The sequence below is a fragment of the Choloepus didactylus genome, chromosome 10 (genome assembly GCF_015220235.1).
Source record: "Choloepus didactylus isolate mChoDid1 chromosome 10, mChoDid1.pri, whole genome shotgun sequence".
Taxonomy (NCBI): domain Eukaryota; kingdom Metazoa; phylum Chordata; class Mammalia; order Pilosa; family Megalonychidae; genus Choloepus; species Choloepus didactylus.
In genome coordinates this window covers 9,829,257-9,854,560 of record NC_051316.1, presented here as the reverse complement: position 1 = coordinate 9,854,560, position 25,304 = coordinate 9,829,257, and the positions used below count along the sequence as shown (strand labels likewise).

Below are 25,304 nucleotides of genomic sequence, written 5' to 3'. Positions count from 1 at the left end.
CTTCAAACTGGCACAACCTCAAACATGAAGTCTGCACCCTTTAAGCAATAACTCCTCCTTCCCCTCAGCCTACCCCCAGCCCCTGGTAACCTATAATCTATCTTCTGTCTCTATGAATTTGCTTATTCTAGGTCTTTCTTACAAGCAAGATCATACAATATCTGTCTTTGTCTGGCTTATTTCACTCAACATGATGTCTTCAAGCTTCATCCATGTTGTGGCATAAAGTACAAAAAGCTTGAAACATACAGCTTGGGATGGACTTTTGAATGTCAATGCCACACTTGGAACTTTTCATCCATTCATAACTTCATATTTTGTTCTTTCATAAATATTCATTGAGCATGTAGTATCAGTGAGGCAGAACCACAGTGTGATCTTTTGAGCCTCATTTTACCCACCTTTACTGAGCCCCTTCTTTGGGCAAGGTGATTTATCAAACTTCTCTCACTTGCCAGGCCTGACACACTCAGTGAGGAGGATGCCAGGGGCCCTGTGTCTCTGCCTGGTCACTTTCTGAATCCACAACTTAGAAGGCTGTGTGGGGAAGAAAGAATCAATGTAGCACAAAGATGCCTCTGTGGTGGTTTGGAGCTGCATGTCTCCAAAATACATGTTCTTACACCTAATCCATTCCTGTGGGTGTGGACTCATTGTAAGTAGAATCTTTTGATGAGGCTACTTCAGATAAGGTGTGTGGCAGTTTGGATGTATTATGTCCCCCCAAAACACCATGTTCTTTGATGCAATCTTGTGGGGGCAGACGTATTAGTGTTCATTAGGTTGGAATCCTTCGATGGAGTGTTTCCATGGAGATGTGACTCAACCAAGTGCAAGTGAAATGTTTGATTGGATAATTTCCATGGAAGTGTTACCCCACCCAGTCAGGGTGGGTGTTAACTGAATCACTGGAGTCCTATACAAGAGTTCACAGACAGAAGGAGGTGCTGCAGCCAAGAGAGACACATTGAAGAACACACAGGAGCTGAGAGAGGAGCTGGAACACAACTCAGGATCAGCAGATGCCAGCCATGTGACTTTCCAGCTGACAGAGGTTTTCCAGATGCCATTGGCCTTCCTTCAGTGAAGGTATACTTGTGTTGATGCCTTCATTTGGACATTTTCATGGCCTTCAGACTGTATAAACAAATAAACTTCCTTTATAAAAGCCAATCCATTTCTGGTGTTTTGCATAATGGCCGCATCAGTAAACCAGAACATGGTGTAACCCATCTCAGTCAGGATGGGTTTTAATCCTCTTACTGGAGTCTTTTTTTTTTTTTTTTTTTTTTTTTTGCTGGCCATGTTTTATTTGTCCTTTTTCTTTAAACAGGATAACCAAAGATACAGACAGTATTCAGTAAAAATAAAATAGAAGAAACAAATTTCTAAGAGACTGCGATGGCACATGCTACATTTAACCTAATTTTATTCATGCTTGCCTTGAGACAGGAAATAGATCATTCAGTAAAAACATACAGTAAAAAGAAAATGTCTTATCATGTACAACTTTTAAACTACAATAATTATGTACCTTAATTACTTCCATGCACACAAGTCTAACATTACAGTTTGTTTTAAAAAATGAACACAATTAAGACTTCTAGGAGAATTTTATAATAAAGTAATTCCTAATTTTTCTTTGTAGATCAAGCACCTCCAAAATACAAATTCCTATACACAGTGAGTGCTTTACTTAAAATGGACACGTAAGTAAATTAAGTACGTGGACAGCCTTAGAATAAGCTGACATTAAATATTCAGCTAGGTAGACAACAAACCATAGTGCCAAATGGAAAAAGTATATTTGCAAATAAATTTCAAAAACTAAAAGTTAACTTTCTATAATTAAATACAGAAAATATACTGATTTGCTAAAATAAATAAGATGTGATGTATTAACACTTCACTAGAAAGAATGCATACCAGAACATTTATAAACAGTGAATGAATCTTGAGAATAGTTTACTATAATAAACGCTGGCTAAATAGAAGTGCATATTGTGGAGCACTATGGGTGGTATATGTTTTGCCACATACTTTTGTTACCTTGAGGTAGATAACACATGTGTACCAAATTCGGCATTCATTTTCAGTTGCTGCTGGTATCATGTGTTTTAAGAAATGTGTACAGTATGAAAAACTTGAAAATACTCATGAATGAAAAAATGTTTTAGGAAAAAAATAGATATTTCCATGCAATTATGTACAGTCTCACTGTGTAAATTTCAAGGCAAGATTTTTGTTTCCTGTAAAAACAGATCACTGTTCTATGAGAGAATGTTTTTACTTGTCTTAGTGCATTTCTTTTGTCTCTGCCTGCATTGCATTATTTTGCTCTATTTTTTAAATTTTTCTGTGCAAATGACATGCCAGTTAAAATGAAAACTATCTCACATGTAGAAAATCTGGATTTTAAAAACCAAAAACTAATGAAATCCTTACTAAAATGACACAATCTGATTCAAGTAAAAAAAATGACTTAAAACACTAGTAATAAAAAAGAACACAATTCATGAAGAATACAAAGAGAAATGTCTACTGAGTGTTTTTAGTTCAGATGTTTCAGAATGCTGCTGTATGTTTTATGAGGAATTTGAGGGGAAGATTTCATAGCAGAAGGTGTTAATGTGGCCTGTATTGACTTAAGTGGTGACCCAACTGGACTGTGAAACTGTGGGATGCCTATGGATTCAAGCTGCTTGTTAAAGAGGAACTCCCCATTGTTGTTCAGAAAGCCTTCCTCATTTCCTCTCTCCCCAAGCTTCCCATCCTCTACTGGCTCAGTTTCTAGCATTTCAGCATCTTCTTTCCTGCTAAAGAACCTGTCCAAGTAACTGGTGTAAGTGTTTTCCTTGTCAATTTGTTCATCCTTCCTTACCTCACAACAAAACTGACTTATGAGAAAACAGTCCTCCCCACCACTCACAAACTGGCTATCCCAAGAAGATTGGTACAAGGCTTCTAATTGAGCCAAATTTGCCATTCCTTTTTCCTCTTTTTCTTGGCTTACTGATTTTGAGATCAAACTTTTCAGTTCTAGTTGGGACACTGAGCTATTCAAGTCATTTAATTTATCAACAACATCAGTAGGCTCATGTTGTGAACTAAGTTGAATAGTTCCCGCAATAAAGGAATCAAAGTCAAATCCCTGATTCTTTTCCCTTTCTTTTTCAGCCAGTTGCTGTGATGCTTCCTCTAGAGCTATCTGGGCTTTAACTAATCCATTCCTTTCACATTTTGACTTGCCTTTCTTATCAGATTTTTCTTTGCTTTGTTCTTTCCAATTGGAAAGATCTATAATAAGCTTGGGTTCATAATAATGATTAACTTCACTCTCTCTCCAAACTAAGTTATCTAAATATGATGATGACCTCATTTTGTAGTTACAAGTATGGCTACACTCCAAATCACAATATTTGTTTTCATGATGATCTTGGTACTGCCAACAAGGATCAGTAGAGTAACTGGTATCAAAAGCTGGATCCTCCAGATACTTTTCCCGATCTCCATCCAAATATTTTCGAGGATCAACTTGTACTTCTTCTTCATCAGTGACATCAGACAGAGCTCTTGGGTCAAGCTGAACTTCTTCAATATCAAAGTTGTTATGAATAGGCCAATCATGCTCTGAAAACTGACAATCATGGTACCTTTCCCAGTTATAAATGTGACTGTGAGTTTCATCCATAAGCAAAATATCATCAACTTCATCTTCAATATGAAAAGGATGACTTGAAATCGGCTCATCCGTTGGAAAAGAATATATGCTCATGTAAGGATGGGAGAGTGCTTTTTCTGCTGTCAACCGATCCATGGGGCTAAATGTCAAAATCTGTTCCAGGAAATCCAGTGCTTCTCGACTAATTCCTGGAAGCAGCTGAGTTAAAGGTTTGTGTGGCTCAGTCATGTCGTTTCTAATGTAAACTGGAATTACGCTGAGAAGCTCCTGTCGATCTTCCTCATGTACAACAGGAATAGATTCTAAAATCAGCTGCATCTGTTCAAGTTCATGTGCACCTGCAAAGAGGGTTTTACCAGTCAGCATTTCAGCAAAGATACAGCCTGCAGCCCACATGTCAATGGCTTTAGTATAATTATTAGGAGAAAGTAAAAGACGTGGAGATCTGTACCATTTAGTAACCAATCCTTCAGAAAGATGACCCTTATGGGAATAATGGGGATCCATGATCCGTGCAAGACCAAAGTCACCTATCTTCAGCACCAAGTCTTCAGTATTAATGAAAAGATTAGCTGGTTTGAGATCTCTGTGCAGTACGTTTGCAGAGTGAATATACTTGAGCCCACGTAGCAGCTGATACATGAAAAGTCTGGCATGCTCCTCCAGTAAAGGGCCCTGCTCCAGCACATTAGCCAAGTCTGTTTCCATGTACTCCTGAACAATGTAAACACTGTTCAGTTCAGTAAGAGAGCCCACGTCATCTGTTAACTGGCTTCCACTGGGACCAAGAATTTCGAACACTTTCACAATGTTATCATGGTCAAGTCTTCTAATAATTTTGATTTCACGTAGAGCATGTTTGACACTCTGGGGATCAGTAAGAACAATTTTCTTGATGGCTACTCTTTTGTCACAGTCATTGTCTACAGCAGAAAAAACCAAGCCATTGCCTCCACAACCCAATGGTTTTAAGTCCATATACCTAGAGCCTAGATCAAAACCATGAATGTTCATGAGACTTTCAAATTTCTCAGCCATTTTGAAACCCTTACTATTGCCTCGTCCTTTCGAACTGTTGAACTTGTGTAAACAAGGAAGAAAACTGGCATCAAAAGGAAAGATCTTTCAAAAAGGGAGAAGAAAAATAATTTTGCTTCCACAGCAAGATGGTTTCTTGATGTTCATTGCATATGCCAACCAGGCTGTTGAGTTCCCCTTAGATTTAAAGCTCAAAATGCTCTACTCATACTGAGAATTAAAAAGATTGCAGTACTCATAGTTCAAGAAAGGGGCAGCAACTCTGCAGACATTTAAAGAAAACACTCAAGAAACTCAAACGGAATGAAATGACATACTATGCACTCAGATTTACTTGTGCTAAACAATTTAACATTTAACAAAAATGTGAATAAATATGCACACAACAGGCTTCTCTGAACATTCTCCTCACAGTGCAGATACATTCAGTGTTGGACTGGTCCTGAGCAGCATCATTCTAAGGTGCTGGTAAGCACTATTTCCGTTTTGCTTCTTTTCTTCCTTTGTTGCTATATATTTCAACAGGAAGCTCTGGCGGCTGTTGGTTAACAGAAGATGTCTTTTGTTAGTGATCAGGTGGCTCCAGCTCACCACAATCACAATCAAAGCTACCGTCCATCTTACTCCGATACAACACACACACACACTCACGAGACTTCTCCGACTCATCAAGAGAGAGCGGGGTCCGCGGACAGCCCCCAGAGTCGGCTCAGGTCTCCGGCTATGCTGGCGGCAGCGCGGTCTCCGAGGCTCTCGCTTTGCCGCAGTCGCCGCCATGTAACCCCGACCCACTAGAGAGGGCGAGGAAGAGAGCTGGAGTCTTTTATAAAGAGAAAGTTGGGGGAAGCCACAGATGCAAGAAGCTGAAATCAACAAAACCTGTAAGAGAAGAGAGAGACCAGCAGATGCCGCCTTTTTGCCTTGCCACGTGGCAGAGGAGCCAAGGATAACCAGCAGCCAGTCTTCAGGAAGAAAGCCTTGATGATGCCTTGATGTGGACATTGTCTTGGCCTCAAACTGTAAGCTAATAAATTCCCATTGTTTAAGCTGACCCATTTCATGGTATCTGCTTTAAGCAGCCTAGGTAACTAAAACACCCACTAAATAATGAAGCTTCAGTACAATGAGGCTCACTCTGCACTCAGTTTCAGCATGTGCTTACCATCCTTGGTGCTTACAGGGTTGTGTCACTTCCTGAGGAGGTACAGCTGATTCCTGAAATCAACTACCAAGCAGAAAAAACAATTCTGCAAGAATTCATTTGCAAGATTCCAAAGTGATGCAAGATTTCATGAACTCCATTAAAATGATATTGGAGCTCCATTCAACTCACATGTAGAGCTATTGATAAACAAGATCCTGGAAGAGTCAGAAAATTATCAGATGAAGAAAAGGAAAACAGGAATTGACAAAAATGATGACATGACAGTTGCTTCCAAAGAGAAAGATTTGATGTCAAGAAAACTAAATGAGGTTGCAGGGAAAATATAAACTCTTGATGAATTTTGCAACAGACCCCCTTTATGATCTTCCTACAAAAATCAACCAATAAGGTGGTCCCTGGAACTTCAAGTATCTGTGTGACACCTGAGACTCAGAGCCAGAGTTCTGCAGCTATGAAAATCAGCACTAACTCATACAGCAACTGCTTAAAAAGCTGAAAAAAGAATTCAGACTTCAGTTAGAGATATGAATGGAGTGGATCTGTTTAGAACTAAGGCAAATCAGGCCAACGGGTAAAGGATGATATTGACTGTGTTTTAAAACTTCTACTTCTGGATGAGATGAAAGGAAGAGATGTTTATTTGGTGCAAAATTTATATTTTCTGTAGCACAATATATAATTTAACTTGTATGGTCAGTTCATTCAAACACCATAATCACATGGAACTTTGAGTAGGGAGTGAGATCTAGTTGCTTTGTACAGGTTAGTATTAAATCCTCAAATAATTGGGCAGAGAATAAAAATGTATTTTCAAAGCCCCTATGAGGGACTGGGGAAAATGTGGAAATACTAAACTTCCCCACCTGGGGAATTACTAATATTCTCACAAGTACTGGGGACTACCAATTTAGAAGGCTGAGCCCTTGATCTTGGTACTTCCCCTTATGAAGCTTGATACTTCAAAGGAGAGGCTGAGCCTACTTATAATTGTGCTTAAGAGTCTCTCTTAGAGAACCTCTTTTGTTGCTCAGATGTGGCCTCTCCCTCTAAGCCAACTCACCAGGTGAGTTCACTGCCTTCACCCCTATGTGGGACCTGACTCCCAGGGATGAACCTACACCTGGCATCATGGGATTGAGAAATCCTTCTGGACCAAAAGGGGGAAGAGAAATGAAATGAAGTTTCAGTGGCTGAGAGATATCAAATGGAGTCAAGAGGTCCTTCTGGAGGTTATTCTTATACATTATGTAGATATCCCTTTTTATTTTTCAGTGTATTGGAATAGCTGGAAGGAAATACCTGAAACTGTTGAACTGGGTTGCAACCCAGTAGCCTTGATTCTTGAAATTATTATATAACTATATAGTTTACATGGTGTGACTGTGTGATTGTGAAAACCTCCCTTTATCCAGTGTATGGACAAATGAGTAGAAAAATGGGGACAAAAATTAAATGAATAATATAGGGGAATGGGGGATGGGATGTTTGCGCTGTTCTTTACTTGTACTTGTATTCTTATTTTATTTTATTTTATTTTTTTGGAGTAATGAAAATTTTCAAAACTTGATTGTGGTGACGAAGCACAGCTATATGATGGTACTGTGAATAATTGATTGTACACTGTGGATGATTGAAGGGTATGTGAATATATCTCAATAAAACTGAATTGGAGAAAAAAAATCAACCAACTCTGTGGTAAATATTACTCAGGTGCACTAACCACTCTGAACCCCATTTGGCTTTTGGTCTAAGAATTAGACAAAATTTTTATTTTCATCTAAATTTATTAAATAGAAGACAAAATAAACTGTGTTTATAATTTTTCTTTTTGTTTCTCATAATGGAGTCATTTTGTCACCATACACAATTTTTGCAATAGGTACATTTTTTTTCCATATACTCCTCTATTATTAACTCTTTATAATAGTGTCATACATTTGTCCTAGTTCATGAAATAACTTTTTTATATTTGTACAATCATGGAGATTGTCCATCACAAGATTCACTGTGTTATACATTCCCATGTTTTAATCTCCAACTTTTCTTCTTCACCATATGTTATTTTTTAAGTGGTTTGATCTCATGGTCATATTTTTTACTTTAATGCAATTTTACTGACATATATTCACATACCATACAATCCATCCAAAGTATACAATCAATGGCTCATAATATCATCACATAGTTGTGCATGCATCACTACAATAAATTTTAGAACATTTTCATTACTCCAGGAAGCAAAAAGAAAGAAAGAAAGAAAGAAAGAAAGAAAGAAAGAAAGAAGGAAAGAAAGAAGAAAGAAAGAAAGAAACCAAAACATCCTGTTCCCCTTATGCCCCTCTATCATTGATCCCTAGCTTTGGTGTAGTACATTTGCTTCTGTTGATGAAAGAATATTAAGATATTACTGTTAACTATAGGCCATAGTTAATAGTAGTTATGTTTTTCTCATATATCACTCTATTATCAACTCCTTGTAATAGGGTCATACATTTGTTCTAGTTCATGGAAGAAATAGTTTTGTATTTCTGCTATTACTCACAGTCATCGTCCACCACAGGTTTCATTCCCCTGTTTTAACCTCTGGCTTTCTTTCTGTTGACATACATGACTCCAAACTTCCTTTATCAGCCACACTCATACACAATTCAGCACTGTTATTTATACTCACAATAAAGTGTTAACATCACCTCTATCCATTTCCACCTATTTAAGTTCAACTTAGTTAAGAATTCTGCACATCTGAAGCAACCATTCCGCATTCTCTAGCCTCATTCTATCTCCTGATAATTTATATTCTAGATTCTATGCCCTTGAGTTTACATAGTATAATTAGTTCATATCATTGAGACCATACAGTATTTATTCTTTAGTCTCTGACTTGTTTCACTCAGCCTAATGTCCTCAAGTTTCACTCATGTTGTCATATGCTTCACAACTTCATTCCTTCTTACTGCTGTATAATATCCCATCCTATATATATATATACACACACACACACCACATTTTGTTTATCCATTCATCAATTGATGGACACTGGGGTTGTTTCCATCTTTTGGCAAAATAATGCCTCAGGGAACATCAGTGTGCAAATGTCTGTTTGTGTCACTGCTTTCAGTTCTTCTGGGAATATACCAAATAGCAGGATGGTGAGATCATAGGACAATTCTATACTTAGCTTTCTGAGGACTGCTGAACCAACATACCATTCAACATTCCCACCAGCAGAGAATAAGTGATCCTATTTCTCCACCTCCTTCAGCACTTGTAGTTTCCTGTTTGTTTAATAGCAGCCATTGTAATAGGTGTGACATGATATCTCATTGTGGTTTTGATTTGCATTTCCCCAATAGCTGTGAAGATGAGCACCTTTTCAGCTTTTTATCCATTTGCATTTCCTCATTGATAAAATGCCTATTCATGTCTTCTGTCCATTTTTAAATTGGGTTATTTGTATTTTTAAGTTGCAGGATTTATTTGTATTTTCTGGATCTCAAACCCTCATCAGATACGTGACTTCCAAATATTTTCTCCCATTGAATAGGCTGCCTTTTCACCTTTTTGATGAAGTCCTTTGAAGCACATAAGTATACAATTTTGAGAAGGTCCCATTTATCTATTTTTAGTTTCATTGCTTGTGCTTTGGGTGTAAGGCCTAAGAAACTACTGCCTATCACTAAATGTTGAAGATGTTTCCCTACATTTTCTTCTAGGAGTTTTATGGCTCTATCTTTTATATTTAGGTCTTTGATCCATTTTAAGTTAATTTTTGTATAGGAAGTGAGACTAGGGTCCTCTTTCATTCTTTTGGATGTGAATATTCAGTTCTCCCAGCACTGTTTAATGAAGAGACTGTGCTGTCGCAGTTGAGTGAATTTGGGAACCTTATCAAAAATCAATTGACCATAGACCTGAGTGTCTATTTCTGAACTCTCAATTCAATTCCATTGATCAATATGTCTATCTTTATGCCAGTACCATGTTGTTTTGACCACTGTGGCTTTATAATATGCTTTAAAGTCAGGAAGTGTGAATCCTCCCACTTCATTCTTCTTTTACAAGATGTTTTTGGCTATTTGCAGCCACTTACACTTCCAAATAAATTTGATGATTAGCTTTTCCACTTCAGCAAAGTAGGCTGTTGGAATATTGATTGGTATTGCAGTGAATATCTCAATCAATTTGGGAAGAACTGACCTCTTAATGACATTTAGCCTCCCAATCCATGAGCATGGAATGTCTTTCCATTTGTTTAGGTCTTATTTGACTTCTTTTAGCAATGTTTTCTATTTTTCTGTGTATGGGTCTTTTACATCCTTGGCTAAGTTTATTCCTAGATATTTGATTTTAGTTGGAACTGTGAATGCAATTTGTTTCTTGATTACCTCCTCAGACAGCTCATTACTAGGGTATAGAAACACTAGGGATTTTGTGTGTTGATCCTGTATCCAACCACTTTGCTGAACTTGTTTATTAGCTCCTGTAGTTTTGTTGTAGTTTTGGGGGGGATTTCTAATAATACGGTCATGTTGTTCTAGTTTGCTAATGCTGCCAGAATGCGAAACACCAGAGATGGATTGGCTTTTATTAAAGGGAGTTTATTTGGTTACACAGTTACAGTCTTAAGGCCATAAAGTGTCCAAGGGTACCTTCACTGGAGGATGGCCAATGGTGTCTGGAAAACCTCTGTTAGCAGCGAAGGCACATGGCTGGCATCTGCTCCAAAGTTCTGGTTTCAAAATGGCTTTCTCCCAGGACATTCCTCTCTAGGCTGCAGTTCCTAAAAAATGTCACTCTTAGTTGCACTTGGGGTATTTGTCCTCTCTTAGCTTCTCCAGAGCAAGAGTCTGCTTTCAATGACTGTCTTCAAACTGTCTCTCACCTGCAGCTCCTGTGCTTTCTTCAAAGTGTCCCTCTTGGCTGTAGCTCCTCTTCAAGATGTCACTCTCAGCTGCAGTTGCACTGAGTTCCTTCTGTTTGTCAGCCCATTTATATGGCTCCACTGATCAAGGCCCATCCTGAATGGGTGAGACCATGCCTCCATGGAAGTATCTCATCTGAGTCATCACCCACAGTTGAGCAGGGCACATTCCATGGAAATACTCGAAGAATTACAATCTAATTAAGACTGATAGGTCTGCCCACACAAGATTACATCAAAGATAATGGTGTTTGGGAGACATAATACATTCAAACCGGCACATTCCACCCCCTGGACCCCAAAATGACATTATCTTTCCATATACAAAATACATTCATCCCACAACAATATCACAGAAACTTATATCATTTCAGTAACAATAGGTAAGTACAAGATCCCATCAAAATCAAGTATAGGCATGGTTGGTCTTAAGGCATAATTCTCCTGTAGCTGTGGATCTGTGAACTTAGAACAAGTTATGTGCTTCCAATATACAAAGGAGGGACATTCATAGGATAAACATTCCCACTGCCATAAGGAGAAATGAAAGGAAAACAGGGTTCACAGGACCAAAATAGTTCCTAAAACCCACAGGACAAACTTCATTAGATTTCAAAGTCTGAGAGTCATTAACAGAACAAGGTTGCATCTTTGGGGCTTGAGAGAGCAGGAGTCTAACCCTTCCTAAGGGCCTTTATGGCAGCCCTTTCCTCTCCAAACGCTTAGGTGAGTGCTCCAACGTATCCACACATTGGGGAGACCCCCTTCTCAGCCCCACCCTCCTCAAACATTGGGGCAGCTCCCGGATTCCCTTCCATCTCCAGAGCACATGCTCAACCCCTTCAGAACAGTGTGGTGGCAGCCAGGCTCTCCCCAGTTCCCTGGGAATGTGCTCCACCCTCTTTGGGGCTTGGGATGGCAGAACATTTCCTGAGCATCGAGGTGGAAAGCCTGCCCTCGACCTCTGGGGCAAACTCACCCTTTCCATGCATGTGGGCCACTCCACTCTCCCAGCCCAAGGCCTCTTGACCACAGACCTCAACCTCCATGGCTCTGTCTTTGAAGAAATTTTTCCTTCAATTTGTTCCTTGTCTGTCTCCTCCAGTCCAGACCAGTAATGGCTCTGCCTATAAAGATCTCACAATAATTCTGTTGGCTTTGCATGAAGCACACAAGGGGTCAAAGCCATCAGATAATAGGACTTTCCACAAATCCTTTCTGCTTAACTCCATCTCCAATCTTGGCTTGTACTGAAATGGCAGCCGGGTTCCATGCTTGGTTAAATCCTCAAGTTGGGCTGTAGCTTCTGGGGTTCCATCCCCTGGAAGCTCAGAGTTTTCCAGGCCATCAAATTCTGGTTTCTTTGAAACCAAGAGTTCAGTTCTCAGTTTATCTCTCTCTGCTCGCATTTTACTATAAGCTGCAAGGAGAAGCCAGGCCACATCCTCCACATGTAGTCTGGAGATCTCCTCAGCTAAGTATTCCACATTGTCACTTTCAAATTCTTCCTTCCATCTGACACCAGGACTCAATTTTGCCAAATTCTCTGCCACTTTAAAACAAGGATTGCCTATCTTCCAGTTCACAACAACATAGCCATCATTTCTGTTCAAGGCCTCATCAAAAGTATCTTTAGAGTCCATATTTCCACAAACAGTCTCTTCAAAGCAGTTTGGGCCTTTTCTATCAAGCTCCTCACAGTTCTTCCAGAATCTTCCCCTTATCCATTTAAAAAGCCATTCCAACATGTTTGGTATTTGCAAACTCAGCAGCAAAAGCACCCCACTTCTCTGGTACCAAAATCTGTTCTAGTTTGCTAATGCTGCCAGAATGCAAAACACCAGAGATGCATTGGCTTTTATTAAAGGGAGTTCATTTGGTTACACAGTTACAGTCTTAAGGCCATAAAGCGTCCAAGGTAACACATCAGCAATTGAGTACCTTCACTGGAGGATGGCCAATGGTGTCCAGAAAACCTCTGTTAGCAGGGAAGGCATGTGGCTGGTGTCTGCTCCAAAGTTCTGGTTTCAAAATGGCTTTCTCCAAGGACATTCCTCTCTAGGCTGCATTTCCTCAAAAATGTCACTCTTAGTTACTCTTGGGGTGTTTATCCTCTCTTAGCTTCTCTGGAACAAGAGTCTGCTTTCAACAGCTGTCTTCAAACTCTCATCTGAAGCTCCTCTCTCAGCTTCTGTGCATTCTTCAAAGTGTCCCTCTTAGCTGTAGCAAGCTCGCTCCTTCTGTCTGAGTGTATATAGTGCTAATCAAGGCCCATGCTGAATGGGCGGGGCCACACCTCCATGGAAACTATCGAATCAGAGTCATCACCCACAGTTGGGTGGGTCACATCTCCATGGAAACACTCAAAGAATTACAATCTAATCAACACTAATACATCTGTCCACGCAAGACTGCATCAAAGATAATAATGTTTTGAGGGACATAAAACATTCAAACCAGCACAGTACCCTTTGCTGATGTGTTACCTTGGACACTTTATGGACTTAAGACTGTAACTTTGTAACCAAATAAACCCCCTTTATAAAAGCCAATCCATTTCTGGTGTTTTGCAAAAGGGCAGCATTAGCAAACCAGAACACCAAGTTAAAGTATTTGAACTTGACCCTGGAGACAAGGAAAATGGAGTTCTTGAAGGTGTGAGAGCTGAGGAAGGACTTGATTGGGTTGCTGTGTCAGGACGATGAATCTGGTCACAGCAAAGGAGATGAGCTGGAAGAGGATTCAGCTAGCTACTGACGCCTAACAAACCACCCAGAAACTCAGAAAGCATTCATTACCACTTACAAGTCTACAGGTCAGCTGGGCAGTTGGGTCTTGGCTGGGCTGACTCATGCATCCGAGATAAGAATGGGTTAGGTATCCCTTTTTAGGTTCTAAAGAATTGGGGTAGCTGGTGGTGGATACCTGAAACTATCAAACTACAACCCAGAACCCATGAATCTCGAAGACAGTTGTATAAAAATGTAGCTTATGAGGGGTGACAAAGGGATTGGGAAAGCCATAAGGACCACACTCCACTTTGTCTAGTTTATGGATGGATGAGTAGAAAAATAGGGGAAGGAAACAAACAGACAAAGGTACCCAGTGTTCTTTTTCACTTCAATTGCTCTTTTTCACTCTAATTATTATTCTTGTTATTTTTGTGTGTGTGCTAATGAAGGTGTCAGGGATTGATGTGGGTGATGAATGTACCACTATGTTATGGTACTGTAAACAATCGAAAGTATGATTTGTTTTGTATGACTGCGTGGTATGTGAATATATCTCAATAAAATGAAGATTAAAAAAAAAAAAAAACTAAAGGACAAATGGGGTGGGATGGGGGGATGATTTGGGTGTTTTTTTTTTCACTTTTATTCTTTATTCTTGTTCTGGTTCTTTCTGATGTAAGGAAAATGTTCAGAGATAGATTGTGGTGATGAACGCATAACTATGTTATCATACTGTGGACAGTGGATTGTATATCATGGATGATTGTATGGTGTGTGAATGTATTTCAATAAAACTGAATTTAATAAAAAAAAAAAAAAAAAGAATGGGTTAGGTAGGCAGATGATCTTGGCTGGGTGTGGGCTTACTGAACATGACCTCAGTTGGCACAGGATCTCCCTGCTCCACGGGACTCTCAGTTTCCAGCTGGCTGGTCCAGGCTTGTTTGCATGTGGTGACGGGTGCCGAGAGAGTGGAAGTACACAGGTCCTCCAAGGCCAAGCCCCAGAAGTGGTGCAGTGTCAGCTCATCCTCCTTCTACCAGCCAAGCAAGGCAAGTGGCCAGCCCAGATTCAAGGCGTGGGGTGCAGACCCCACCACCTGATGGGAAGAATCCCAAAGTCACATTGGGCGTGGATACAGGAAGGCTAAAGAGTTGAGACCATTTTCTGGCAATCAGTCAAGCACTGACTTGGCAAATCTCCCCCCACTGCCTGTTTTTTTGGTCAATAAAGGATTATTGATACACAACCACATTCACTTTTTTACTTATGGGCTCTGGCTGCTTTCATGCTACAAAACAGCTAAGTCATCATGGCAGAGGCTGCACAGCCCTCAAAGCCTCGTTATTTATTTTCTAATCCTTTACTGAAACAGTTTGCTGACCTCTACCTAGACAAGGAGGGAAGTTTCTGAAGGCAGAGGAGCCTTCTGGGAGGCAGCTAGAACAACCGAGGAAGAAGATGGGTCCAATGGCACTGGGCACAGAATGTTGAGTTTGCTTAAGAAGCAGAAATCATGTCAAATCCCAGATTCCTTGTATCCCACCCCACCCCTTTCTGGCTGTGTGTCTCCGGGTGGGTGGCTTCACCTCTCTGAGCCTCGCTTCCTACTTGTAAAATAGTCAGAATTGCAGCTATTGGGCAGGGCTCATAAGGATCCAGAGACAACACCTGGAGAGAACCTTGCCCAGGGCCTGGCATAGACCCCATTAGGCGGCTCTGGAGAAGCTCTGGGATGGAGGATAGGGCTGGCAGTTGCAGGTCCCGCCCACCTCCCCTCCAGTCCACAAATAGAAAGCCCCACCCCTCCACAGGCCAGCCAGGAGGACACATTCCTGCAGCCCATGCATCTGCAGGCTGATCTCCTTCCCTATCTGTGTTCTGCTAATAAAGAGAAAACACACTTCACGAGGTTAGAAAAATAGCTGGGGAGTGATTGACACAGCCGCAGCCCTTGGCCAAGTCACTAATGCCTGTGCAGCGAGCTCCTGAGAAAATAACATTTTTGCTCGACACTCCTCTTGGTGCAATGAGCTGTTTGCTTTCCATTAACCTCATATTTTGCCCTTTAGTCACACCACGTCTATCAAGATGAGCAAGCGGGAGAAACCTGCTCTTGGGGAGAACCCTGGGCCTGGCTGCGTGGCCTTCCCCGAGGGGAGCTGGCAGTCTTCCCCAGCATGCCCTGGCTTGTCCTGCCTGCTCTCCTGGGCTGGGGGTGCCCCTAGCTCGGGGCGCTCGGCCAGATGCTCTCTGTGTGAGCCAGGCCTTCCCCACCTGGCTGCAGGTGGGAATCACACGCGGGACTGTCCCTTGCCGGGGCCACCCCAAGCATTGAGTTTTGTGGGATGTTGGGGAATTGTAGCAGCTTTTTGGGTGCCTCCCAAGTGCTGCCCACTTGGGGAGGTCTGGCCCAGACCTCAGGATTTCAGCCAGGGCCCAGGATCCTGTGACATTGCAGGCTGGTGAGCCAGCAGAGTGGGTGCACTTATTTCCGGGCAGGGGTCCATACCCTCCAATCCGCTTCTACAACAGGTCTGCCCAGGCACTCGAGGAAGGCAGGGTAGGGGACTAGGCAATGGGGCCAGTCTTGGACCAAAGGGAACTGGGACTTTCTGCTTTGTGTGTCTTACTGAAGTCCTTGCTCCCACCTTGTAGGTTAGGACCGACCACTCCCGCGTGTGGGAATGGATAGGTGGAGTGGCTCAATGGGGACTATCCTTTGGTTTCAGACACTGACCTTTTCTGAAATCAGGGCCGACACTGGATAGGGGACTGTGTTAAGTGCCTTTGGGAATCCTCTACAATGGCAATGCACTGCATGTTGGGAAGGAAGGCAAAAGTTTGCAAAGTCCAGGGCAGGGTTGGTATGGGGTTAGGGGAAAGAGGTCCCAGAATCTAAAGTCTAGGTGCTCCCCAGTGTGGGCAGGAGCTTGGGGGGTGGTCTGATTCACCCAACGGAGGCACAGATGCCCTGTGTGAAACACCTCCAGGTGTGGGTGGAGAAACTGAGGCATGGATGCCCCATGTGAAAACCTCCAGGTGCAGGTGGGGAAACTGAGACACAGATGCCCCATGAGAAACACCTCCAGGTGCAGGTGGAGAAACCAAAGCACAGATGCCCCATGTGAAACACCTCCTAGTGCAGGTAGAGAAACTGAGGCACAGATGCCTCTTGTGAGACATCTCCAGGTGCAGGTAGAGAAACTGAGGCACAGATGCCTCATGTGAGACATCTCCAGGTTCAGGTAGAGAAACTGAGGCACAGAAGCCCCGTGTGAAACACCTCCAGGTGCAGGTAGAGAAACTGAGGCACAGATGCCCCATGTGAAACACCTCCAGGTGCAGGTGGAGAAACGGAGGCACAGATGCCCCATGTGAAACACCTCCAGGTACAGGAGGAGAAACTGAGGCACAGATGCCCCATGAGAAACACCTCCAGGTGCAGGTGAAGAAACCAAAGCACAGATGCCCCATGTGAAACACCTCCTAGTGCAGGTAGAGAAACTGAGGCACAGATGCCTCTTGTGAGACATCTCCAGGTGCAGGTAGAGAAACTGAGGCACAGATGCCTCATGTGAGACATCTCCAGGTGCAGGTAGAGAAACTGAGGCACAGATGCCTCATGTGAGACATCTCCAGGTGCAGGTAGAGAAACTGAGGCACGGATGCCTCTTGTGAGACATCTCCAGGTTCAGGTAGAGAAACTGAGGCACAGATGCCTCATGTGAGACATCTCCAGGTGCAAGTAGAGAAACTGAGGCACAGAAACCCCGTGTGAAACACCTCCAGGTACAGGAGGAGAAACTGAGGCACAGATGCCCCGTGTGAAACACCTCCAGGTGCAGGTAGAGAAACGGAGGCACAGATGCCCCATGTGAGACATCTCCAGGTGCAGGTGGAGAAACTGAGGCACGGGTGCCCGTGTGAAACACCTCCAGGTGCAGGTGGAGAAACTGAGGCACGGGTGCCTGTGTGAAACACCTCCATGTGCAGGTGGAGAAACCGAGGCACGAATGCCCTGTGTGAAACACCTCCAGGTTATAGGTGGAGAAACTGAGGCACAGAATGTAGATGCCAGCCACCCAAAGCCCCTTGAATTGAGGATTCCTTACAGGCCTGTCTGATCCAGGACTCCCATTCTGTCCCCTCCCCCAGACGCCCGAATTTTTTTCTGGCTCCAAGTCCCGTATTTGGCAGTCTGATTGCTTTGTCCCTTTCTGGGATCTCTAATGACTCCTCTGCATTCTCTTGTCATTTCGTGGCACGGTTGGCAGTGCTCAGGACTGAGGGGTTGTCCCGATGCTGACTTCCCTGCAGCACGTGCTTGGACAGGCTGTAGCAGGCGCTGGGCGTCAGTTTTCCCATATGCTCAGGGCACCCCAAACCCCGACTTGATGAGGGCTGAAGGGTGGTCCCTCCTGAGGAGACACTGATATGCTGCCCGCCTCCCCCACACACATCTCGGGGCCTCCCAGCCCTCTCCCGCCTCCTCCCTTCATGCAAGGGGAAATTACCCATTAATGAGAGAGAATTACTAACCTAACGCAGTGTCTGGCCCACCGCCCAAGGTCCTTCAGCAAGTGGGGAGGGAGCGGGCCTGCTGGAAGGGGAATTGGAAACAAATGCATGGGGGTGTTTTCTTTGGTGGCTGCTCGGTCTCCTCCCCACCCCCACTCCCACCGCTGTCCCAAATTTGGACTTTTACGGAAACGGATTTCATGCCTGGGCTTCCCATGAACTCTCTTAATTCAATTGAGGGGCCATTATCGGCACCGGGTGTAATGAGCTGTTTCCGCAGCCTGGGGGGAGCTTGGAAGGCCACGGAGATGGGTGCATCTTCCCTGTGCAGGTGGGAGCAGGGCAGGGGTGAGGGTGCAGGGTGGGGGACCTGAGCTGGGATTCTGGGTGAGGCCGGAGATCCCAGGTGCCCAGAGAGGTGAGGGGTGAGCCTGTGAGTGTCTCTCTCCCTCAAAGTGACTCCTTTTTGGGGAGCACCAGGTCCCCTGGGGGCAGGAGGCAAAGGAGCAGCTGGTCAGCTCTGAGCGTGGTGTCTGCACCCCGAGAAGGGGTGCTGGGCCTTGGTGGGTGCCATGTAGGCTGGGGGTGGCCAATGGCTCCCGAGGGCCTTGGGGGGAGGCACGGTCTGCACCACGGTTGGGAAGGAGCCGTCTGCAAGATACTGGGGCCTTCTCCAAGGGGCAGCTTTGCACATACTCTTCCCTCGCTTTGCAATTCTTGTCCCTCTCTCCTTGTTCCTCTTGCCCCCTCTCTTTGCAGTGCCCCCTGCTACTCATCTTTCTGGTTTGGACTCTGCCATCACCTCCTCCAGGAAGCCTACCTGGTGCCTGCCCAACAGCCCGCACTTGCACCCTCACAGCCCCTGTGACTGAGAGTGGCCCCATCTCCCCACGGTCTGGGGCCCTGGAAGGACAGAACTGGGATGGTGTTCATGTGTGTTGGTCAGCTGCCAGCTTGGGGACCAAAACAAATATGTAATTCTTGAGGCAACTGGTCAGAGAGGAGGAGCTGGGAAGGGGGGTTATGGGAAGGAGCAGGCTGTGCAGGGCCTGGCAGGAGTCCTGGCTGGGGAACCGTGGTGCCATATGAAAGGTCAGCTAGCTAGTCCCTGGACAGGCAGCCTCTCCCATTTCTGCCCCAGTGGCCAGGTGCAGGGCTCAGGCAGTCAACCTCCCAGCTCCCACCTTGCTGACATGGAGCTCCCCGGGTCCTTGTGTGTCCCCATGGGGAAGCGGCACTACCTTAGAAGGTGAGGCAAGTGCCGAGGGAGAGAACATGTGCACAGTGCCGAAACAGGATTGGCTCAGCAAATGTCAGTGTGCAGCTCTGCTTGGGGATGTGGGTCATTTTAGAGACTTGTCACCCCATCTGCAAAATGTGATCACAGTCCCCACCCATGGGGCCGAGTCAGGGCGACACATCGACTCCTGCACCAGGGTTGAAACAACTGTGGGGAAAGAGGCTGCGTCTAGCTTGGGAGGGGACCAAGGAAGGGAATTTGGGGAAGCCGGGAGATGGGGAGAGGCTCAGGGGCCAGTCGGAGGTCTGCAGAGCCATCCTGCCCTCCTGCTCTGTGGCCTTCCCCTCCGGACCCCCAGGACACACTCACCTTTTGGTCTGAGGGCAGGGGGCAAGGTGGATTCAGTCACTGGGGCAGACCACAGGCTTCTGGAAACAAACAACCCCTTTGAGGGCCTTGGGTCGTTCCTTTTTTTTTCTGAGCCAGAGTCAAAGAAAGTTTGGTCACCAATGAGGTTCCAGAGAGCCTGGAACCTTCCAAGGTGAACTGCACTGGGGATAGCATTAAAGTCCAGCTCTAGGGCCCTGAAGATATGCTAAGCAAGTGCAGAAGGGGGGACAGGGTTAACTCAGTGATCCCAAGTCCTCTGGCCTCAGTCAGCATCTCTCTTTGGTGTCCCACACAAAATGGCATGAGTGCGCAGGGCAGGATTTGGGCTCAATAAGAATTCCACATTTCCCAGGCTCCTTGCAGTTAGGCAAGGCTATTACTCGTTTTGGCCACTGACCAGTGAGCAGAAGTGGTGGTGTCACTTCCAGGTTGAACAGAAGAGCCAGAGGCTACAACCTTCTAGCTGTTTCTTCCTTTGCACTGGTGACTGAGGAGGCTAGAAGGTGACGCTCTAAGATGGTAGTGATTCCGTCAGCCTGGGGCTCTGAAGAGACTGTGAGGAACAGAACCGCAAATGACCCAGTGAGAAGTGTAGCGTAAGTGAGAAATAAGGCTTTGTGGTGTTACACCCCTGAAAATCCCAAGCAGTTTACTTCTGCAGCTCAACCTGGCTTATCCTGAGTGATACCAAGGACTAAACCGGTACCACTAACAGAGGGTACATTACAACAACAACAACAACAACAACAACAAAAACAATATGTAGCCTTGGCTTAGTGGTCAGGCAATGGATAGAGAGGAAACTAGGATCAGAGGCTGGAAGGATGGTGACCCATGTTACTACAGTGGCAACTATGGGGTGAAATAACTTACCAAATGAGCATGTGGCTTTAGGAGAAGAGGTTGGAAAAGTGGACATCCGTGTGCATAACTTTTTTTGTTCAACCATGACAGGAAAGAAATGAGCTGAGGAAAGAACTGGTCAGATGGCAAGCAGAAACGAAAAGGAATGGAGAGGGTCCAGAAATTCAACTGCTGCAAGACAGCCTTGCAAAATGTTGCGACCCATCAAATTGCTGTGGGCAAGATCAGAATAAAGGTGAATAAAATTTCACAGAACAAGGATTGGATCCAGGATATCATTATCCCAGAGAAGGCTTGTAGACTTAAGGTGAAAGAAAGAGAGAGAGAAGAATGGGGGCTAGAAAACAAAGACATAGAGCAGAGACACAAAAAGTATATCCCAGAAGAAACTGCCCTTATCATTAGCCATTAGGGAAATGCAAATCAAAACCACAATGAGATAACACTTCACACCCAGTAAGATGGCTGTTATTAAAAACTCGGAAAGAGCAACCTCTGGAGAAAATGCAGAGAAATTGGAATTCTAGTGCATCATCGGTGGGAATGTAAAATTGTGCATGGTGCAGCAATATGGCAGTTCTTCAGAAAGTTAAGTATAGACTTACCATATGATCGAGTAATTCCACTTCTAATCATCTACCCAAAGGAAGTGAAAACAGGGTCACAAACAGATACTTGAACACCAATGGTTATAGCCACATTATTCACAATAGTCAAAAGATGGAAAAAACCCAAATGTCCATCAAGAGATGAATGGATAAACAAAACATGGTCCATATGCACATTGGAATATCATTCAGTCATAGGAAAGAATGAAGTTCTGAGATAGGCTGTGTTTCAGTTTGCTAAAGCTGCTGAAATGAAATATACAGAAATGAGTTGGCTTTTACAACGGGGATTTATTAACTTAAGGTTTGCAGTTCTTAGACCATGAAAATGTCAACTCAAGCCATCAACTGGACAATACATGGACTCTGAAGACAGGCTTCTGCATCCTGGACACCTCTGTCACACGGGAAGGCACATGGCCAGCGTCTGCTGGTCCTTTGCTCCCAGAGTTTCTGGCTTTCAGCCTCTGGCTTCAGTGGCTTCTTCTCTGAGTTTCTCTGGTGCTCTCTTAGCTTCTCTGGGGATTTTCTCTATGCACTTCTCTTAATTTCATCTCTTAGCTTCTGTGTGTGTTTTATCCTTTCATAAAGAACTCCAGTAAGAGGCTTAAGAGCCACACTGGGGCAAGCCTCAACCAAAAGAACCTAATCAAAAGTCCCATCTAGGGATGATACATCAAAAAAAAAAATACAATTAATGCCCCTCAGCGTCTACAGTTAACAGTAACACTGTAATATTCTTTAAGTAATTGTAACAAAGGTGATACACCAAAGCTAAATTTCAATATAAGAGGGGGTATAAGGGAGGGAGGGGTATGGGATTTTTTTTCTTTCTTTTTCTTTTTCTCTCTTTATGGAAGAAATGGAAATGTTCTCATATAGATTGTGGTGGAGAATGCAAAACTACGTGATTACACCAGGAGGCATTGATTGTACACTTAGGATGGATTTCATGGTGTGTGAATACAGTCATTTAAGAAAACAGAAAGATACAAGTGCTAGAGAAGATGTGGTAAGAGAGACACACTTATTCATTGCTGGTGGGGAAGTAGAAAGGTACAGCCCCTCTGGAGGGCAGTGTGGAGGTTTCACAGGGGGCTAACTATAGTGTTGCCACATAATCCTGCAATCCAGTTACCAGGTATATACTCAGAAGAACTGAAAGCAGGAACACAAATAGACATTTGCACACTGGTGTTTATGGTGGCACTATTCACGATTGCCAATGAATGGAGGCAGCCCAAGTGTTTCCACTGACTGATGAGCAGAAGGGCAAACTGTTGGAGGATACATATGATGGAATACTGTGTAGCTGCAGAAAGGAATGCAGTCATGAGGCATGCAATGAGATGAATTAAACTTGAGGACATTATGTTGTGCAAAATAAGCCAGAAATGAAAGGACAAATATTGTATGGTCTCACTAATACGAACTAACTATAATGAGCAAACTCTGAGAATTGAATTAGAGGGCATAGGTTATCAAAAGATAGAAAGTGGGCAGAGATTGGGAAATTGATGGTGCTGGAGTACAGAATTTTCAATAAGGCTCATTGTAAAGGTCCCTAGATTATAAGCTCTCACAGAAATCACATTTTTCCTGAGTTTTAACTGTTGTTTCTTGTTCTAGTTTGCTAATGCTGCTGGAATGCAAAACACCAGAAATGGACTGACTTTTATAAAGGGGGTTTATTTGGTTACACAGTTACAGTCTTAAGGCCATAAAGTGTCCAAGGTAACACATCAGCAATTAAGTACCTTCACTGGAGGATGGATGGCCAATGGTATCTGAAAAATCTCTATTAGCTGGGAAGGCACACGGCTTGCATCTGCTCCAGAGTTCTGGTTTCAAAATGGCTTTCTCCCAGGACGTTTCTCTCTAGGCTGCAGTTCCTCAAAAATGTCACTCTTACTTGCTCTTGGGGTGTTTGTCCTCTCTTAGCTCCTCTGAAGCAAGAGTCTGCTTTCATTGGCCATCTTCAGACTGTCTCTCATCTGCAGCTCCTGTGCTTTCTTCAAAGTGTCCCTCTTGGCTGTAGCTCCTCTTCAAAACATCACTCAGAGCTACAGCTGCACTGAGTTCGTTCTGTTTGCCAGCTCATTTATATGGCTCCACTGATCAAGGCCCACCCAATGGGCAGGTCAACACTCCATGAAAATTATCCAATTAAAGTCATCACCCACAGTTGGGTGGGGCACATCTTCACAGAAGCACTTAAAGAATTACAATCTAATCAACACTGATAACGTCTGCCCACACAAGATTACATCAAAGATAATGGCTTTTGGGGAACACAATACATTCAAACCGGCACATTTCTAAATTCTGAGATGCTGAGCTCCTTGTGTATAACCTGGTAGTTCCCTGGAACTTTGGGTATCTGTGTGACACCTGAGACTCAGAGTTAGAGTTCTGCAGCATTACTCCTCACAGAAACTGTTATATAAGCTGAAAAAAAGAGATCAGACTTCAAATAGAGATATGAATGAAGCAGATCTGGTTAGACTAAGGTAAATCAGAATACAGGTAGAGAATGATATTTTCTGTATTTTAAAACTTCAACTTCTATGCGAGACCAAAGGAAGAGATGTTTATTTTGTTCAAAATTTAAATTTTCTATAGCATACTATCTAACCTTAACCTGTCTGGCCAGTTTATTTAAACAACCTAATTACCTGGAACCTAGAATAGGGAATGAGATCTTGTTATTCTGTACATGTTATTGTAATACCATGATACATTAAATAAAAAAGTATTTACAATGTCCCTTAAGGGGCTGGAGAAAAAATGTGGAACTATTAAACTTCCTCACCTGGGGAATTCCTGATGTTCTCTCAAGCATTAGGGACTCCCAATTTAATAAGCCAAGCCCTTGATCTTGAGGCTTACCCTTATGAAACATATTTCTGTAATGGCAAATCTAAGCCTATTTATAATTAGGCCTAAGAGTCACCCCCAGAGAACCTCTTTTGTTGCTCAGATGTGGACTCTCTCTCTCAGCCACAATCTGCAAATAAACTCATTAATCTCCTCCCTATTTGGGACCTGACTCCCAGTGGTGTAAATATCCCTGGCAACATGGGGCATGAGTCCCAGGGATGAGTCTGGCCCTGGCGTTGTGGGATTGAGAATGCTTTCTTAACCAAAGAGGGGAAATGAAATGAAACAAAATAAAGTTTCAGTGACTAAGAGATTTCAAGTAGAGTTGAGAGGTCATTCTGGAGGTTACTCTTATGCAAGCTTCAACCAGATATTGAAAATTGCCACTGTATGCCAAGCTCCAACCAACAGCATTCCTGAAAACCCTAAAGAACATCCTAGGCTCTAACTAAGACTCTATAAAAGTTTTACCTAGTAAGTTTATTTTTTCAGAAACTTAAAGTCTCCAGATTGTTCCTATGCCAGGTAAGCCATGAGACCCAGAGGTACCAGTCTCTCCAAGAACATCAACCAGTTTCATTCCTCTACCCCATAAGGTCAACACCTCTTTTCAGCATGAAGAAGTTAGAATGGTCATTGCCCAGTTAGCCCTGAAGATTGAAAGATCAAATGAGAGGGAGGAGTTGCAACTTAGAAGTCAGGATTTAACAAATGATTGTGACTATTGACTCATTATGTAGATATTTCTTTTTAGTTTCTAGTGTATTAGAATAACCAGAAGGAAATACCTGAAGTTGTTGAACTGTAACCCAGTAGCCTTGGTCTTTGATAATGAATGTATAACCATATAGCTTTCATCTTGTGACCATGTGATTGTAAAAATCCTGTTACCGACACCCCCTTTATCCAGTGTATGGGTAAATGAGTGTGCTGGTTCAGATGTACTATGTCCCCCAAAATGCCACTATCTTTGATGCAGTCTTGTGTGGATAGGAACTGTGTTGGTGTTGATCAGATTGGAGACTTTTGATTGGATGTTTCCATGGAGATGTGGTCATTCAACTGTAGGTAATGACTCTGATTGGATAATTTCCATGGAGGTGTGGCCCCATCCATTCAGCGTGGGACTTGATTAGTTCATTGGAGCACTATATAAGCTCAGACAGAAGGAGCTCATGCAGCTGAGACTGACATTTTGAAGATGGCCATTGAAAGCTGATGCAGACATTTTGGAGAGCACCATTTTGAAACACAACCTAGGAG

At 43.3% G+C, this 25,304-nt stretch overlaps 1 protein-coding gene across 1 annotated transcript; it reads right to left on the bottom strand.

Moving 5' to 3' along the window:
- Window positions 1–1,301: 1,301 nt before the first annotated feature.
- On the bottom strand, window positions 1,302–5,349 carry LOC119505556 (mitogen-activated protein kinase 6). Its single transcript, XM_037798382.1, has one exon. The coding sequence runs from the start codon at window positions 4,718–4,720 to the stop codon at window positions 2,552–2,554; it is 2,169 nt and encodes a 722-aa protein (XP_037654310.1). The 5' UTR covers window positions 4,721–5,349; the 3' UTR covers window positions 1,302–2,551.
- Window positions 5,350–25,304: the final 19,955 nt, after the last annotated feature.

Excerpts from the sequence above, each read along its gene's own strand:
- LOC119505556 (XM_037798382.1), bottom strand. The coding sequence starts at position 4,720 with ATGGCTGAGAAATTTGAAAGTCTCATGAACATTCATGGTTTTGATCTA.